Below are 17,915 nucleotides of genomic sequence, written 5' to 3'. Positions count from 1 at the left end.
GTATAAATCTGTATTTTAAAAAAAACTGTCCTTGCCTGCCTGGATAGGTTACATTCCCTTCGAGACCGCGCTGCCAGTCCGAGACATTGCGAGACCGAGAGACCCGAGACCGAGACAAGACCGAGACCAAAGACTGTCGAGGCCGTGACAAGACCAAGACCACGAAAAAGCGGTCTCGAGACCAGTCTCGAGACCAAGACCGGTCTCGAGAACTACAAGTCTACACTTTGGGTCACTGCTTGAAACTCTTCAGCATTAGGAGGAGCTGGGATCAGAAAGGAAGAGAGGAAGGTTTAACAAAATGTTGATGATAATGTTTTTTTGAAGAAGAAATGATAAAAATACTATTAATGTCAATATTCAGGCTTCTTATAAATGGTTACAAAGAGTTTGGATGTAGAAGAGACGATTTGCAGAAACTGTGGCAATTACATTTTCCACAGTGATACTGATATTACAACAAATCCTCGTCTTCATCCAATGAACAGCAGTGATATGTTAAAAGAAAATTGTAACATTATGTTATAAATAATATGAAAACTACAAGTAGGTTATACTTAATCATGACAGTCGATTTACAAACCGTGTTTCAATTACTTTGCCACCAACCACTAACAACTTCAAATGTCTATCCAGTGCTGCTGAGTCTCTCAAACACAGTGAAGAGTGAAACTAAACACTGTCCCAAGTGAAAAGACCTCAAACACTGACGTCCCTTGATAAGGTTAATTAATATCTTCCTTCTCTATACAACAATGGCTCTTGTATCTTAGCATGAATTGTTGTTAATCTTGTCCTACATCAGACCTATAGTGCTCTCAGTTTGGTTCAACAACATCACATGTCAGGAACTAAGATCACTGAGTGGACAATATCATCATTAGGTTGTCAGGAGCTGTTTTTAATCCAATAAACGGTTTGATGCAGTTAATTATTTTATCAGCAACAGCCAGAAATATCACAGTAACATCGCTCTGTTACTGAGAAACTTGATGTTAGATGTTGGTACAGAGCTCTGGTCTGCCTCTTGTTTTACAGCTGTATAAAAAGAAAATACTCTCTTACCAGTTGATGCAGTGAGGTTGACTCCAGTGCTGTTGATGTGATCAAACACAGTCAAGAGAGTGAAGGTGTATGTTGTTGTACTTGTGAGTCCTGAGATTGTGTGTCTCACAGGATTTTGTCCCTCTGGTGCAGTGACTGTTTCCTCTCTGCCATTGAACTTAAGTATATAGTCGGTGATGTTGTCCACTTTTGTCCACTCCAGAGTTATACTGGTCTCATTTTGGGTCACTGCTTGAAACCCTTCAGCATTAGGAGGAGCTGGGATCAGAAAGGAAGAGAGGAATGTCAATATTCAGGCATCTTGTTTAAACAATTATAAGCAGTTTGCATATAAGAGAAAGTAATTTGTGTCTTTCGTAGGTTTCCTGTTGCATCATCCGTAATTAATACCAGTAACTTTATAAACAGGACCAATTTGTTACGATAATATCATAATATAACAACAATCATGACCTGGCATGATAATTAGACAGTTAAATATGACAGATTTTGTACATCACAACCAAAGTGTGTGAAATTAAACACTGTCCCTGAGACCTCATATTCTACCGATGCTGCATTGATAAGTTTGTTTACTGTAATATACCACTGCTCATGGCCCTGAGCCTGCCGCCATTTAGTGGCTCGGTTTTCTGTTGTTTTGGACTCTTGTTTTCTTCAGTTCCTGTTTTATTTTGTAGTTCAGCTCTTGTGCATTTTGTTCTAGTGTTACTTCCTGTGTTTTCCCTCCACACTCTCCTTGCACACCTGTCCTGTGTTTCACCTCGTCAGCCCTGCCCTGCTCCTTGTGTCTCCACCAATCAGCTTTCTTTGCCCTCCTGTCTCCTCACCTGTTGCTTTGATTAGTTCTGTTGCATTTAGTCTTGTGTGTCTTTCAGTTAAATATGGTAACATAATGTTCAAAATAATATGAAAATTACAAGTAGGCTATCCTTAATCATGAGTCAATCTAGAATTTGTAAACCATGGTTCAATTACTTTGCCACCAACCACTAACTTCTTCAAATGTCTATCCAGTGCTGCTGAGTCTCTCAAACACAGTGAAGAGTGAAACTAAACACTGTCCCAGCTGTAAATGAAGAGACCTCAAACTCTACTGACGTCTGTTGATAAGATTGATTCATATCTTCCTTCTCTATACAACCATGGCTCTCATATTGTAGCATTCATCCTGAGGTGATATTAACCTTGTCGTCCTACATCAGACCTATAGTGCTCTCAGTTTGGTTCAACAGCATCACATCCTTTTTTTTTTTTTTTTTTTAAAGTATGTTTTTTGGGCATTTATGCCTTTATGTATAGCACAGTTGAGACAGACAGGAAACGGGGAGGCAGAGAGAGGGGGAATGACATGCAGCAAATGGCGCCCGACGCGGGACTCGAACCAGGGCCGACTGCAGCGAGGACTGTGCCTCTACACATGGGGCGCCCGCTCTAACCACTACGCCAGGCGACGCCCCAACAGCATCACATCCTTAACATTGTCAGTATATAAATATAAAATATCACACTAACATGTTAGATGTTGGTACAGAGCTCTGGTCTGCCTCTTGTTTTACAGCTGTATAAAAAGAAAACACTCTCTTACCAGTTGATGCAGTGAGGTTGACTCCAGTGCCGTTGATATTATCAAACACAGTCAAGAGAGTGAAGGTGTATGTTGTTCCACTTGTGAGTCCTGAGATTGTGTGTCTCACAGGATTTTGTCCCTCTGGTGCAGTGACGTTCTCCTCTTTGTTATCAAACTTCAGTATATAGTTGGGGATGTTATCCACTTTTGTCCACTCCAGAGTTACACTGGTCTCACTTTGGGTCACTGCTCGAAACCCTTCAGCATTACGAGGAGCTGGGATCAGAAAGGAAGAGAGGAAGATTTAATAATAAGATGTTGATGTTATTTTTTTGTTATTATTTTTTATGAAGAAATAATAAACTATTAATGTCAGTATTCAGGTTTCTTGTGTAAAGGGTTATAAGGAGTTTGCATACACAGAGACAATTTGCAGAAACGGTGGCAATTTGATTTTCAACAGTGATACTGATATAACAACAAATCCTCATCTTCTTTATCGTCTGAACAGGAGTGATTTGCTAAAAAAAAAAAAAAAATGGTACTGTAACCGTGTAGATTATTATCTGTTTATTATTTTAATTATTATGCATTTTATGTTATTATTACCCTTAGCATTATTTGTATTATATTACGTCATGTAATTGTTTTAATTTGTGTTTAAATTATGAGGTATTATTAATTTAATCAATTATTTAATTTACCGGTAGTCTATAATATTCTATTATCACTCTCAGTATTTCCCTTCAGAGATGTTTTGAAGATAGAGGGAAAGTATGAGTAGTATGATGTTGGTTCCGCTTGCCCTTGTTTTGGTGGGGACCGGTTATACAGACGCTCCAGAGAGACTTCTAGCTCTGCCCTCGTGTGCGTTACTTCGTTGTTGAACCTCACCTGTAAGTGAAGTAAATAAAGTCTTCCTGTCCTGCCGTAACGCTGCCTTTTTTATTGAAGAAGTATTTACACCCTTGTAACCCGCAATACCCACGGTCCTGGCCCGCTACCCATCCAGAAACCAGGGTTACAGGAACATAATGTTCAAAATAATATGAAAATTAGGCTATACTAAATCATGAGTCAACCTAGAATTTGTAAACCATGGTTCAATTACTTTGCCACCTACCACTAACTTCTTCAAATGTCCATCCAGTGCTGCTGAGTCTCTCTAACACAGTGAAGAGTGAAACTAAATACTGTCCCAGCTGTAAATGAAGAGACCTCAAACTCTACTGACGTCTGTTGATAAGATTGATTCATATCTTCCTTCTCTATACAACCATGGCTCTCATATTGTAGCATTTATCCCGAGGTGATATTAACCTTGTTGTCCTACATCAGACCTATAGTGCTCTCAGTTTGGTTCAACAGCATCACATCCTTAATATTGTCAGTATATAAATCATAAAATATCACACTAACATGTTAGATGTTGGTACAGAGCTCTGGTCTGCCTCTTGTTTTACAGCTGTAGAAAAAGAAAATACTCTCTTACCAGTTGATGCAGTGAGGCTGACTCCAGTGCTGTTGATGTGATCAAACACAGTCAAGAGAGTGAAGGTGTATGTTGTTGCACTTGTGAGTCCTAAGATTGTGTGTCTCACAGGGTTTTGTCCCTCTGGTGCTGTGACTGTTTCCTCTTTGTTATCGACCTTAAGTATATAGTTGGGGATGTTGTCCACTTTTATCCACTCCAGAGTTATACTGGTCTCACTTTGGGTCACTGCTTGAAACCCTTCAGCATTACGAGGAGCTGGGATCAGAAAGGAAGAGAGGAAGGTTTAACAAGATGTTGATGTTATTTTTTTGTTATCATTTTTTATAAAGAAATAATAAACTATTAATGTCAGTATTCAGGTTTCCCTATATAAAGGATTATAAGGAGTTTGCATACACAGAGACAATTTGCAGAAACGGTGGCAATTTGATTTTCAACAGTGATACTGGTAACAACAAATCCTCATCTTCTTTATAATCTGAACAGAAGTGATTTGCTAAAAAAATATATGGTAACATAATGTTGAAAATAATATGAAAATTAGGCTATACTTAATCATGAGTCGATCTAGAATTTGTAAACCATGGTTCAATTACTTTGCCACCTACCACTAACTTCTTCAAATGTCCATCCAGTGCTGCTGAGTCTCTCAAACACAGTGAAGAGTGAAACTAAATACTGTCCCAGCTGTAAATGAAGAGACCTCAAACTCTACTGACGTCAGAAGATTGATTAATATCTTCCTTCTCTATACAACCATGGCTCTCATATTGTAGCATTTATCCTGAGATGATGTTAACCTTGTTGTCCTACATCAGACCTATAGTGCTCTCAGTTTGGTTCAACAGCATCACATCCTTAACATTGTCAGTATATAAATTATAAAATATCACACCAACATGTTAGATGTTGGTACAGAGCTCTGGTCTGCCTCTTGTTTTACAGCTGTATAAAAAGAAAATACTCTCTTACCAGTTGATGCAGTGAGGTTGACTCCAGTGCTGTTGATGTGATCAAACACAGTCAAGAGAGTGAAGGTGTATGTTGTTCCACTTGTGAGTCCTGAGATTGTGTGTCTCACAGGATTTTGTCCTTCTGCTGCAGTGACTGTTTCCTCTCTGTCATTGAACTTAAGTATATAGTCGGTGATGTTGTCCACTTTTGTCCACTCCAGAGTTATACTGGTCTCATTTTGGGTCACTGCTTGAAACCCTTCAGCATTAGGAGGAGCTGGGATCAGAAAGGAAGAGAGGAAGGTTTAACAAGATGTTGATGTTATTTTTTTGTTATCATTTTTTATAAAGAAATAATAAACTATTAATGTCAGTATTCAGGTTTCCCTATATAAAGGATTATAAGGAGTTTGCATACACAGAGACAATTTGCAGAAACGGTGGCAATTTGATTTTCAACAGTGATACTGGTAACAACAAATCCTCATCTTCTTTATAATCTGAACAGAAGTGATTTGCTAAAAAAATATATGGTAACATAATGTTGAAAATAATATGAAAATTAGGCTATACTTAATCATGAGTCGATCTAGAATTTGTAAACCATGGTTCAATTACTTTGCCACCTACCACTAACTTCTTCAAATGTCCATCCAGTGCTGCTGAGTCTCTCAAACACAGTGAAGAGTGAAACTAAATACTGTCCCAGCTGTAAATGAAGAGACCTCAAACTCTACTGACGTCAGAAGATTGATTAATATCTTCCTTCTCTATACAACCATGGCTCTCATATTGTAGCATTTATCCTGAGATGATGTTAACCTTGTTGTCCTACATCAGACCTATAGTGCTCTCAGTTTGGTTCAACAGCATCACATCCTTAACATTGTCAGTATATAAATTATAAAATATCACACCAACATGTTAGATGTTGGTACAGAGCTCTGGTCTGCCTCTTGTTTTACAGCTGTATAAAAAGAAAATACTCTCTTACCAGTTGATGCAGTGAGGTTGACTCCAGTGCTGTTGATGTGATCAAACACAGTCAAGAGAGTGAAGGTGTATGTTGTTCCACTTGTGAGTCCTGAGATTGTGTGTCTCACAGGATTTTGTCCTTCTGCTGCAGTGACTGTTTCCTCTCTGTCATTGAACTTAAGTATATAGTCGGTGATGTTGTCCACTTTTGTCCACTCCAGAGTTATACTGGTCTCATTTTGGGTCACTGCTTGAAACCCTTCAGCATTAGGAGGAGCTGGGATCAGAAAGGAAGAGAGGAAAGTCAATATTCAGGCATCTTGTTGAAACAATTATAAGCAGTTTGCATATAAGAGAAAGTAATTTGTGTCTTTCGTAGGTTTCCTGTTGCATCATCCGTAATTAATACCAGTAACTTTATAAACAGGACCAATTTGTTACGATAATATCATAATATAACAACAATCATGACCTGGCATGATAATTAGACAGTTAAATATGACAGATTTTGTACATCACAACCAAAGTGTGTGAAATTAAACACTGTCCCTGAGACCTCATATTCTACCGATGCTGCATTGATAAGTTTGTTTACTGTAATATACCACTGCTCATGGCCCTGAGCCTGCCGCCATTTAGTGGCTCGGTTTTCTGTTGTTTTGGACTCTTGTTTTCTTCAGTTCCTGTTTTATTTTGTAGTTTAGCTCTTGTGCATTTTGTTCTAGTGTTACTTCCTGTGTTTTCCCTCCACACTCTCCTTGCACACCTGTCCTGTGTTTCACCTCGTCAGCCCTGCCCTGCTCCTTGTGTCTCCACCAATCAGCTTTCTTTGCCCTCCTGTCTCCTCACCTGTTGCTTTGATTAGTTCTGTTGCATTTAGTCTTGTGTGTCTTTCAGTTAAATATGGTAACATAATGTTCAAAATAATATGAAAATTACAAGTAGGCTATCCTTAATCATGAGTCAATCTAGAATTTGTAAACCATGGTTCAATTACTTTGCCACCAACCACTAACTTCTTCAAATGTCCATCCAGTGCTGCTGAGTCTCTCAAACACAGTGAAGAGTGAAACTAAACACTGTCCCAGCTGTAAATGAAGAGACCTCAAACTCTACTGACGTCTGTTGATAAGATTGATTCATATCTTCCTTCTCTATACAACCATGGCTCTCATATTGTAGCATTCATCCTGAGGTGATGTTAACCTTGTCGTCCTACATCAGACCTATAGTGCTCTCAGTTTGGTTCAACAGCATCACATCCTTAACATTGTCAGTATATAAATATAAAATATCACACTAACATGTTAGATGTTGGTACAGAGCTCTGGTCTGCCTCTTGTTTTACAGCTGTAGAAAAAGAAAATACTCTCTTACCAGTTGATGCAGTGACGTTGACTCCAGTGCTGTTGATGTGATCAAACACAGTAAAGAGAGTGAAGGTGTATGTTGTTGCACGTGTGAGTCCTGAGATTGTGTGTCTCACAGGATTTTGTCCCTCTGGTGCTGTGACTGTTTCCTCTCTGTCACTGAACTTCAGTATATAGTCGGTGATGTTGTCCACTTTTGTCCACTCCAGAGTTATACTGGTCTCATTTTGGGTCACTGCTTGAAACCCTTCAGCATTACGAGGAGCTGGGATCAGAAAGGAAGAGAGGAAGGTTTAACAAGATGTTGATGTTATTTTTTTGTTATTATTTTTTATGAAGAAATGCTAAACTATTAATGTCAGTATTCAGGTTTCTTGTATAAAGGATTATAAGGAGTTTGCATACAAAGAGACAATTTGCAGAAACGGTGGCAATTTGATTTTCAACAGTGCTGATATTACAACAAATCCTCATCTTCTTTATCGTCTGAACAGGAGTGATTTGCTAAAAAAAAAATATGGTAACATAATGTTAAAAATAATATGAAAATTAGGCTGTACTTAATGAGTCGATCTAGAATTTGTAAACCATGGTTCAATTACTTTGCCACCAACCACTAACAGCTTCAAATGTCTATCCAGTGCTGCTGAGTCTCTTAAACACAGTGAAGAGTGAAACTAAATACTGTCCCAGCTGTAAATGAAGAGACCTCAAACTCTACTGACGTCCGTTGATAAGATTGATTCATATCTTCCTTCTCTATACAACCATGGCTCTCATATTGTAGCATTTATCCCGAGGTGATATTAACCTTGTTGTCCTACATCAGACCTATAGTGCTCTCAGTTTGGTTCAACAGCATCACATCCTTAACATTGTCAGTATATAAATATAAAATATCACACCAACATGTTAGATGTTGGTACAGAGCTCTGGTCTGCCTCTTGTTTTACAGCTGTAGAAAAAGAAAATACTCTCTTACCAGTTGATGCAGTGAGGTTGACTCCAGTGCTGCTGATACCTTCAAACACAGTCAAGAGAGTGAAGGTGTATGTTGTTCCACTTGTGAGTCCTGAGATTGTGTGTCTCACAGGATTTTGTCCCTCTGGTGAAGTGACTGTTTCCTCTCTGTCATTGAACTTAAGTATATAGTCGGTGATGTTGTCCACTTTTGTCCACTCCAGAGTTATACTGGTCTCATTTTGGGTCACTGCTTGAAACCCTTCAGCATTAGGAGGAGCTGGGATCAGAAAGGAAGAGAGGAAAGTCAATATTCAGGCATCTTGTTGAAACAATTATAAGCAGTTTGCATATAAGAGAAAGTAATTTGTGTCTTTCGTAGGTTTCCTGTTGCATCATCCGTAATTAATAGCAGTAACTTTATAAACAGGACCAATTTGTTACGATAATATCAAAATATAACAACAATCATGACCTGGCATGATAATTAGACAGTTAAATATGGCTAAACCATGGTTCAATTACTTTGCCACCAACCACTAACAGCTTCAAATGTCTATCCAGTGCTGCTGAGTCTCTCAAACACAGTGAAGAGTGAAACTAAATACTGTCCCAGCTGTAAATGAAGAGACCTCAAACTCTACTGACGTCCGTTGATAAGATTGATTCATATCTTCCTTCTCTATACAACCATGGCTCTCATATTGTAGCATTTATCCTGAGGTGATGTTAACCTTGTTGTCCTACATCAGACCTATAGTGCTCTCAGTTTGGTTCAACAGCATCACATCCTTATTGTCAGGAACTAAGATCACTGAGTGGACAATATCATCACTGGGTTGTCCGGAGCTGTTTTTGATCAAATATATGGTTCGATTCAGTTAATTATCTTATCAGCAACAGCCAAAAATATCACAGTAACATCGCTCTGTTACTGAGAAACTTGATGTTAGATGTTGGTACAGAGCTCTGGTCTGCCTCTTGTTTTACAGCTGTATAAAAAGAAAATGCTCTCTTACCAGTTGGTGTAGGGACGTTGACTCCAGTGCTGGTGATACCTTCAAACCAGTGGCGGCTGGTGACTGAAAAAATAGGGGAGGACAGCCCACGGCGTCATGTTATTTTCTACTAGTTGACTACTTATCCCTACTTTCTTATATTAATGAAAATTAAACAGTAAAACAATGTCTTACAGGATTTCTTAAAAACAAGATCATTTTATTCAATTCATTTTATTCAATCTTACTGTTTTCAGATTAACACAGGCCTAATGAAAAAGAGCCTTTATCATGGATGTGGGATGTAAAAAAGAAGAAAAAAAAAGCAGGCCAGTGTTCAGCACCTGTTGTGCCACAGTGGGGATTCCAACTTGCTCATAGATAGAATGCCTTTATTGTCCCATAGGGAAATTCATCTTCACACTATCAACATACAACACTGAGCCACATGAATACAACCAACAATGAGAAACATGTAAAAACACCACCAGACACTAAGCAACATATACATATACACACACCAGACAACCAAACACTTATGACACACTCAGGAGGACTGGGTCCATACAGGGCTATTGGGGGAGGTTATTGAGTGCAGAGATGGCAGACAGGACAAAGCTTTTGTTAAAGCAATGAATAAGACAAAATCACACCATACCACAATACCATAATATTATATGATCATTGCAAATGCAGCTAAACATGACAATCTGTTTAGATTACTATCTGCAGTATGATATGTGACAATACAAACATCACACCACAACCATTAAAGAGTGAGATGGATACTTACGACCTGTTTGTGGTGCTGTAGGTGTTTGGATTATTACGGTTACAGTGGAATCAGTGTCATCCTAAACACAGAAAAAGGTTTGTTAGGGAACAGAGGGAAGGACCCACACCTGAATAAAATATCAAGTCCAGATGTGTGACCTACATCTGATGGTGAAATCTACACAGAGCCCTAACCTCTCTGAGTAAATTTAAAGTAACATTGCAGAGTTTTTCGGCCTTAAAATAATGTTTCCAGACTCATTGCAATGGTAGAAAAATGGTTAATAGGATGAATGGTGCTGCTGCCGCCGCAGCCTGAGCCGGGTCGCGTCGGCTGAAACTGCACTATGTAACTTCCCTGCACGGGTACGAAACACCGCCCCCCCTCCTCCCCCCTCCCCTCTGCGTCGAGGGAGAGACATGGTGGGTAAAAGCAAAACTTACGGTTCCCCTCTGGTCGTCGTCGCCCTGCTGGGGCTTGAAATCAGAACCAAAAACCAGCTCCTAAGTTGTCGTAGCAGATTTCAAAAATTGTCAAAATGTCAGAAATTCTATTACCTATCTAAACAAAAATCTGATAATAGCCTACATAAAATGCATCTTGACCGCATGGAAATGTTGGTGATTTGTTTTTAATGAGAAGTGCTTTGCTTCATAAAAAAAATAAAATCTGATGTTTAAAAATGCCACTGTTACATTGACTGCAGTTGTTTCCGTGAGAGCAGAATTCAAAATGTTCTCAAAAATTCAGTTTTTGAGATAAAATTCTGACATTTGCCAAACTTCATCAACCACGACTCCAAAATATTCTCAATTTTTTTCAGGAAAGATTGAAAATGTATTTAGCAAGAATTGGATATATTATGTTTACAGTCCTGTTCACACATTTCCATGCACTGTAGGCTAACCCTTGGAAAACAATATTCATAATTTGTAGGCGTTTAAGCAGACAAAAGTTTCAGCAGTACTGGGGCTACATTTTGGTGAAAGTTTCAAAATTGTAGCATGTACCGTTGGTTTGGTAGGAATTTTCAAATATTTTTTTATTTAAACACTTATTGCACCCCCCACCCCTCCTACCCCACCTCCAGGAGGAACATTGACGTGTCCTTGGAGTTGAGTAAGTCTGACATAAGGCCAGACATTTCTGTAAAGTTTTCTTTTCACTGATTATGCATGGAAGTTGGATTTCCATTGTAAGAAGAACATTGAGGAAAACAATAGGTCAAATAAAGGTGTGAAATTCATATATCTTGCTTTTTGTACCTCTACTTCCTTATCAACAACAATCATCACGGACAAAACATGCAACAAAAGTCCCAACTTGATTTAGACACTACTTATCAATTGCATAAAAAAAAGACAAAATAGAACAAAAACAAAACAGACAAAAAAAACACATATCTGTATCTTGTACTGTAACACACATGCACACAAAGTTATATTAAGTTATACTGTACATGCTACTCTAAATTCACTTTCTTCTATTTTATTCCTCAATTAATCAATTTGCAGCTCATATGCACAGTGCACCTACATGCTGGCCTCCAGGTCCCAGTTATATTGTTTTAATATGTTCCTATATGTTAAGGAGATGTTGGATACAATATTTTGCCTATGGGGATAAATAAAGTATCTCTATCCATGTATAACTCATCTTTCACCATCTGAAAAAGTCCACCAATCTCATGTTGTGCAAGTCTTTTTTTAAATTTACTCTTCATCCCGACACTTTTTAATGTTAACGATATTTTAATTCACGTCATTAATAAATATAATAAAAATAATTAAATCTAAAAACAATAATAAATCATATTAAAGTTGCACCAGCCGATGACTATCAAAGTAGAAAGTTTAAAAAATACTTACCCAGAGAAGACTCAGAAAGACACACAGCAACAAGTGGTTTGAGGTTGTTTTAAAAGATAAAGACTTCATCATCGTTACGGTTTGTTAAGCTAAACACATACTATAAACTTGTTAAAGGATGAAGATGAACTTCAGGTTTCTAACTTCAGTGGTGCCTCTTTAAGTGAGCAAAGGATTTCTTCCAGCCTGAGCTGATGTAGTCCAATATCCACTGTACTCCAGAGGTGTTGACTTTTAATTCTCAACTATTTCCTCCTTTCATATCATCTGGTTCTTTCCCATATTCACAAATGATTAAGTTTAAATTAGGTAAATAGCTGCCTCCCCCCTTTTGACCTTGTATACAGAGGCCTTTGTAATGTTCCTGTTGCAGTATTAATTTGTGTTGCCTGCATTTTCTTCTAGTTCAAACGCTGCTCTGTAGCAGCCTCTACTGGCAGTCTGGTGGAAACAGGCCTTCTTACTAACCTCGATGAAAAACTGAAATGATCTAGACTCAGGAAACTGAGTACTACTGTATGACTATCAGTACCTGCAATTAAAGCAGAGGACTCTGCACTTTACTTGAATATATAACTCCACATACAGTTGTGTTCAAAATAATAGCAGTCCGACATCACTTGCAAGATAAGAATTTCAACTTTTTCTAGAAGGTTTAGTAAAGGCATAGAAAACCAACAGACCCAACAGGCATGACGTGCATGCTGCTGATTCTGTGAAACTGAATCATTTACTGAAAGGCGATGTTCAAAAAAATAGCAGTGCCAGGTTCAATTATTGAGGTCATTGATTATGTGAAAAGAAATAGGTGTTAAACAGGTGGCCCTTATTCAAGGATCAAGGCCACTGATGCTGCATATGCTGGCTGTGCATTTGTCCTTGAAAAACAGAGTAAAATGGGTTGTTCAAGACACTGTTAAGAAGAAGAGCATTCTTAGATTAAGAAATTAATCAAAGAGGGGAAAACCTATAAAGAAGTGCAGAAAATTATAGGCTGTTCAGCTAAAATGATATCAAACTCTTTAAAATGGCAGCCAAAACCAGAAAGGCGAGGAAGAAAAAGAAAAACGACCGTTCGAATGGATCGGAGAATAACCAAAACGGCAAAGGCTCAGCCAATGATCAGCTCCAGGAGGATCAAATTAGATCTAAGATTGCCTGTGAGTACTGTAACAATCAGACAACGTCTATGTGAAGCCAAGCTACCACCAAGAAGCCCCCGCAAAGTCCCATTGTTAAAAAAAAGACATGTAATGAAGCGGTTACAATTTGCCAAAGAGCACATTGACTGGCCTAAAAAGAAATGGTGTAATATTTAGTGGACTGATGAGAGTTGTTCTTTTTGTGTCTAAGGGCCACAGACAGTTTGTCAGACGTCCTGCAAACACTGAATTCAAGCCACAGTACACAGTGAAGACCCCCACCCCCCCCACAAGCATGGTGGTGCAAGCATCATGATATGGGGATGTTTCTCGTACTATGGTGTTGGTCCTATTTATCGCATACCAGGGATCATGGATCAGTTTGAGTACACCAGAATACTGGAAGAAGTCATGTTGCCGTATACTGAAGAGGAAATGCCCTTGAAATGGGTGTTTGAACAAGACAATGACCCCATACACACCAGCAAGCGAGCAAAATCATGGTTCCAGACCAACAGAATTCCTGTAATGGAGTGGCCAGCACAATCCCCGGACCTTAATCCTATTGAAAACTTGTGGGCTGACATAAAAAATGCTGTTCATGAGGCAAAACCAAGAAATGCAGAGGAATTGTGGAACGTAGTACAATTGTCCTGGGCTGCAATACCTGTTGACCGGTGCCAGAAGTTGGTTGACTCCATGCCCCACAGATGTGAAGCAGTTCTCAAAAACCGCAGTTATGCAACTAAATATTAGTTTATGATTCTCAGAAAAGTTGAATCTTCAAGCATTTCTTAGTTTTTACAGTAAATTTTTGAGTTTGTAAAGACAGATGTCAACACTGCTATTTTTTTGAACATCATATTTCTTGACTTTCTGTAAAATGTGATCAAATTCAATTACTTTTTCCAATTTTCATGCTTTGAAATAGAATGTGCAGTGTCCCCAATGCATTTGTGTTCATTAAAATGCAATTTACTTGAAGAATTTCGAGGTTTACTCACCTTTTTAAACACACTGCTATTATTATGAACATAACTGTACGTTTAAAAGACAGATTTTAGCATGTGCATATCACGTATATATTGATTGATCTCCATTTTGACCACAAACCTAACATAATAATCCCTTTGGCAAACATTTATATGCAAACACCCTTTATTATGCCATGTAACGAAAACATAATGTAGGAACACAAAGCGCCTGTCTTGAAGAAAAATCCAGTCAACAACACAGCAATAACACACATAAGTCAAGTTTACCCTCTTCGTAAGGAGCATTTTAATGTACAAAATAAGAAAAAACAAAGAAAAACACAGAAATTCACAAAACCATTTCCTCTGAGAAAAAAAAAATCCTGTACAAACAGCTGGTTGGTGTGTAGAAGAAACTGTATGGCCTGGTGATCATCTCCTGGGGCCGCCCCGACCTCGTCCCCGTCCTCTGCCACGACCTCGTCCTCTTCCTCGTCCCCGGCCAGCCACTGAGAAAAGACACAAAAACACATTAGTCAGAAACATTTACCAGCAAAACAGAGTTAAATTTCCTCAACACCTTATTAACAACTACACTGAATGATGCCAGATCTGCTTGACTCGTCATAAAATCTAAATGTTGGTCAATTACTTCAGGTGAGATTAGTATTGTTGGTTTCTCAACTGCAACATTGCCACTTTGCAGAACTGACACCATTAACATTAGACACCGATGTTGGCAATGAAAACGTGGAGTCACTTTGCACAAACCTAACATCGACATTGGTGTTTAACTTAGGAGATCGAGGATTTTTGCTATATGGTTAAAATAATCAACTTCTTGTTCAGGCTCCGTACCAACCTTAACATTGATTACAAACGTAATAAACAAACCTATGTAGAGCTTGTTAATGCATCAACATCCTGCAATAACTACATCCGCTTAAGAGGAAAAATGGGCTTGAGTGGAAGATATTTCCCTGACGCTTGCATACAGCATAACCTTAACGAAACAAGGGTTAAGACAAAACAGAATCCAACATCAGTGGTGTGATTACGTTCATTATGTCTTCTTTTTAGTATTTTGCGTTTTCTACTTCATTGACATGTTTTGATTGCACGCTGCAGTCGAAACATGTCAAGGTAACGTTAAAGATTTACTTGTGACTGTTAAAAATGAAGTAGATAACCCTAAAACGGATTCTACATCAAAACAACTACAACAACACAACCCGACCCACTGTATCCTCGTGTCACTTCCTCCACACTCACCTGCTTCCCTCTTCTTGGACTTGATCTTTGGCTCGATGTCGACCAGCAAGGTGTCCAGTGGGAGGCTGTCGGGCAGGATGAAGTAGCGGATGTTGTTGCCACGGATACTAAGCGACTCCAGCTGAGTGGGCTCCCTGTTCTTCAGGGTCATTTTCACAGCCTTCAGGTGGGTGTTCATACTTACATCAACACCTAAACAGGAAAAAAAAACGAGAAGAATGAAAATGAGAACAGATTAACCATCCCAATGACTGCACAACGTGCAACCACATGAAGAAGTCCAGCTACGGGGGCTTCATTTGAAGTTATTCAAACTAATCCTGTGTTTTCATGAATCGGCCATCCTTGCAATAGAGTAGAAAACAGGTAAGACTGAACATCTAGAGGCAGCAACATCAGCCTGAGCCAGTGCTGTTAACTAAAGTTAACCCAAGTCTCAGCAGACAAGCTGCCTTGTTACAGCCTTGATGCAGTATCTCTTGTTGTGGTGATGTGGTGGGTCGGCCAAACATGATCTGTAAACTACACTGAGGATGCACCACACAAAAACGATCACCTGGCCATGCACACTAGCACTATGCACTTATACAGCCTCCAAAACCACAAATACAATCCCAAAACCCCAAAAGCAAAGGACTCAATGGCACAACAGATTCAATCTTAACTGGAGCCATAACAAACTAAATCTCTCAGTGCAGTTTACAGGTCATGTTTGGCCGACCCCTGGCTACACTGAATCAACTGTTTCTTACCTGTGATGGTGCCGTGGACCTGGGTGCCATTTTTCAGTTCGATAGTAACCGTCTCATGGCTGAGCTTCATCAAAAACCTTTAAAAAACAAACAGCAGGAGAGAACAAGGTTACACACATTGTAAACACATCAACCTGTGGACTCTGTACAGTTTTAAATTGCAGGGTCCCAGACAAACTTTGTATTTTCTAGGAGCACAGTGGCCCCTTACTTAAAATGTTAGGAGCACAAGCAGAAAGTTGCACACCAAAGAAAATATTGATTACATTTAGTTTTCATTCATGATCCTCACACACATTGGCCTGCCACCATACCAGGTTATTTGACTCTCCATTTTCACCAGCGTTAAACAAAACAAACAAACACACAGACAATTTACTGGTTGCACATGCGCATGTAGATTTAAAAAAAAAAAGTACTTTATGCACACTCGTAAATTTCGGGGGCAAAATGCCTAATGCCCCCACTTTAGCCTTTAGCCTCAGTTAGCTGTGGAGCTAACCTGCACCAAAACAAAGGCACTACGGTGAAACGCGGCCTCCGCTCAGACTGAAATAAAACTTTCTTGCTTCATTTAGTATTTTCAAATCACATTGAGAAGAATCTCGAGTAAACCGGGGTTTAATTCAGGTTTAAAGTAGCTGTAGTAATAGTAACGTTAGAGGCGGGGCCTACGACTAACGTTACCGTAACGTCCGTAGGCATTCATGCGAGTTAGCAAACTGTATCTAGCCGAGCACCTGGACAAGTTCAGGACTAAACCCTGGGCTCAGAAATTAATAACCCCACATGTGAGCGTGTATCTGTGTTTGTTGTGAATGAATATCGGGTTATTTCAGAGCCCAGTGCCCGGTCTTTGTAGCAGCAGCAGCCTGTCCTCCCTCCATTCATTCCGCTTCCCGCCTCCATCACCGTCTCGGCACCGTGAATATCTACCTCCATCCGCCGGCGTCGGCTCGTTTTAGACTAATCTAATCACACAGCTCGACGGACAAAGTGTTTTCACGTCCACCTACCTGACTAGTTTCATGATGGTGACGGATTGCAGACACAAATCCTCCACCGGAGAGAAAAAAATTACAGCGCTCAAGTGAAAACACACAGGCCGCTGTCGTACGTACGGTTTACGTCGCGGTGTCACGACGTCACGTTGATGACGCGACGAAGAGGAAGAAGAAGAAGAGGCGGCCATTATGGGACCACAGCGCCGCGTGTCGGCTGAGAGAGGGACAACGTATTAGACAAGGGGAGTTTAACTTCTTTATCCAACATACAGTATTTTCAAACAAACATTTTATTCACAGATAAAAGAAAGAAAAAAAAAGTAAATTAAGGAAGAAAGAAAGAAAGAAAGAAAGAATTACAAATGTGTGGTTTAATTTTGGCACTGTCCTTATGCAAAATATTTAGGGAAATGAAGAAAAAAAAACACAAATAAATATATCTGTAGTTCTGTCATCATAAAGGCAAACTAATGTATCTACAAATTAAATTATTTATTTAATTAATTAAATATTAGTTGTATTTCATGATCTATTAATGAAATAAGCATTATCAGAACAATAAAAACAATATATAAATTGGTGTATACATTCCTTCGTTTTGTTGTTGATGCGTTGGTTCTCTGAATTAGGCTTATCAAAGTTAAAAAGGTCAGTTTTCACCTGCCAGCCGCTGTAGATATATCAGAGTAATACTGCTACATTGACCACAGACTGTGTCTCTGAAAACCTGTATGATTTAAAG

At 39.0% G+C, this 17,915-nt stretch overlaps 2 protein-coding genes across 2 annotated transcripts in view; both read right to left on the bottom strand.

The window, feature by feature from the left end:
* LOC146978752 (receptor-type tyrosine-protein phosphatase H-like) overlaps positions 1-11,305 on the bottom strand; it is a 39,088-nt gene extending 27,783 nt beyond the window's left edge. Inside the window, 9 exon segments of the mRNA XM_085790233.1 lie at positions 1,066-1,323; positions 2,654-2,911; positions 4,128-4,385; positions 5,103-5,360; positions 6,078-6,335; positions 7,436-7,693; positions 8,411-8,668; positions 8,926-9,004; positions 11,246-11,305. Coding sequence (XP_085646359.1) covers positions 1,066-1,323; positions 2,654-2,911; positions 4,128-4,385; positions 5,103-5,360; positions 6,078-6,335; positions 7,436-7,693; positions 8,411-8,668; positions 8,926-9,004; positions 11,246-11,305 — 1,945 coding nt within the window.
* Positions 11,306-14,423: 3,118 nt separating this feature from the next.
* On the bottom strand, positions 14,424-17,270 carry snrpd1 (small nuclear ribonucleoprotein D1 polypeptide). Its single transcript, XM_085791647.1, has 4 exons — positions 17,186-17,270; positions 16,170-16,246; positions 15,418-15,609; positions 14,424-14,654 (listed from the first exon to the last, which is right to left on the bottom strand). Exons 1-4 carry the CDS (start codon positions 17,197-17,199, stop codon positions 14,578-14,580), a joined length of 360 nt encoding a protein of 119 aa, XP_085647773.1. The 5' UTR covers positions 17,200-17,270; the 3' UTR covers positions 14,424-14,577.
* Positions 17,271-17,915: the final 645 nt, after the last annotated feature.

This window comes from Trachurus japonicus, chromosome 11 (genome assembly GCF_045865225.1).
Source record: "Trachurus japonicus isolate A0001 chromosome 11, Traja_1.0".
Taxonomy (NCBI): Eukaryota; Metazoa; Chordata; class Actinopteri; order Carangiformes; family Carangidae; genus Trachurus; species Trachurus japonicus.
This window is presented reverse-complemented; position numbering and strand designations above follow the sequence as displayed.

Bases quoted from the DNA above. Each gene is read 5' to 3' on its own strand.
- snrpd1 (XM_085791647.1), bottom strand. The intron at 15,610-16,169 runs GTAAGAAACAGT...TTTCCTGTTTAG, and splicing joins GGTCCACGGCACCATCACAG to GTGTTGATGTAAGTATGAAC. The intron at 14,655-15,417 runs GTGAGTGTGGAG...GTCTTTTCTCAG, and splicing joins GTCCAAGAAGAGGGAAGCAG to TGGCTGGCCGGGGACGAGGA.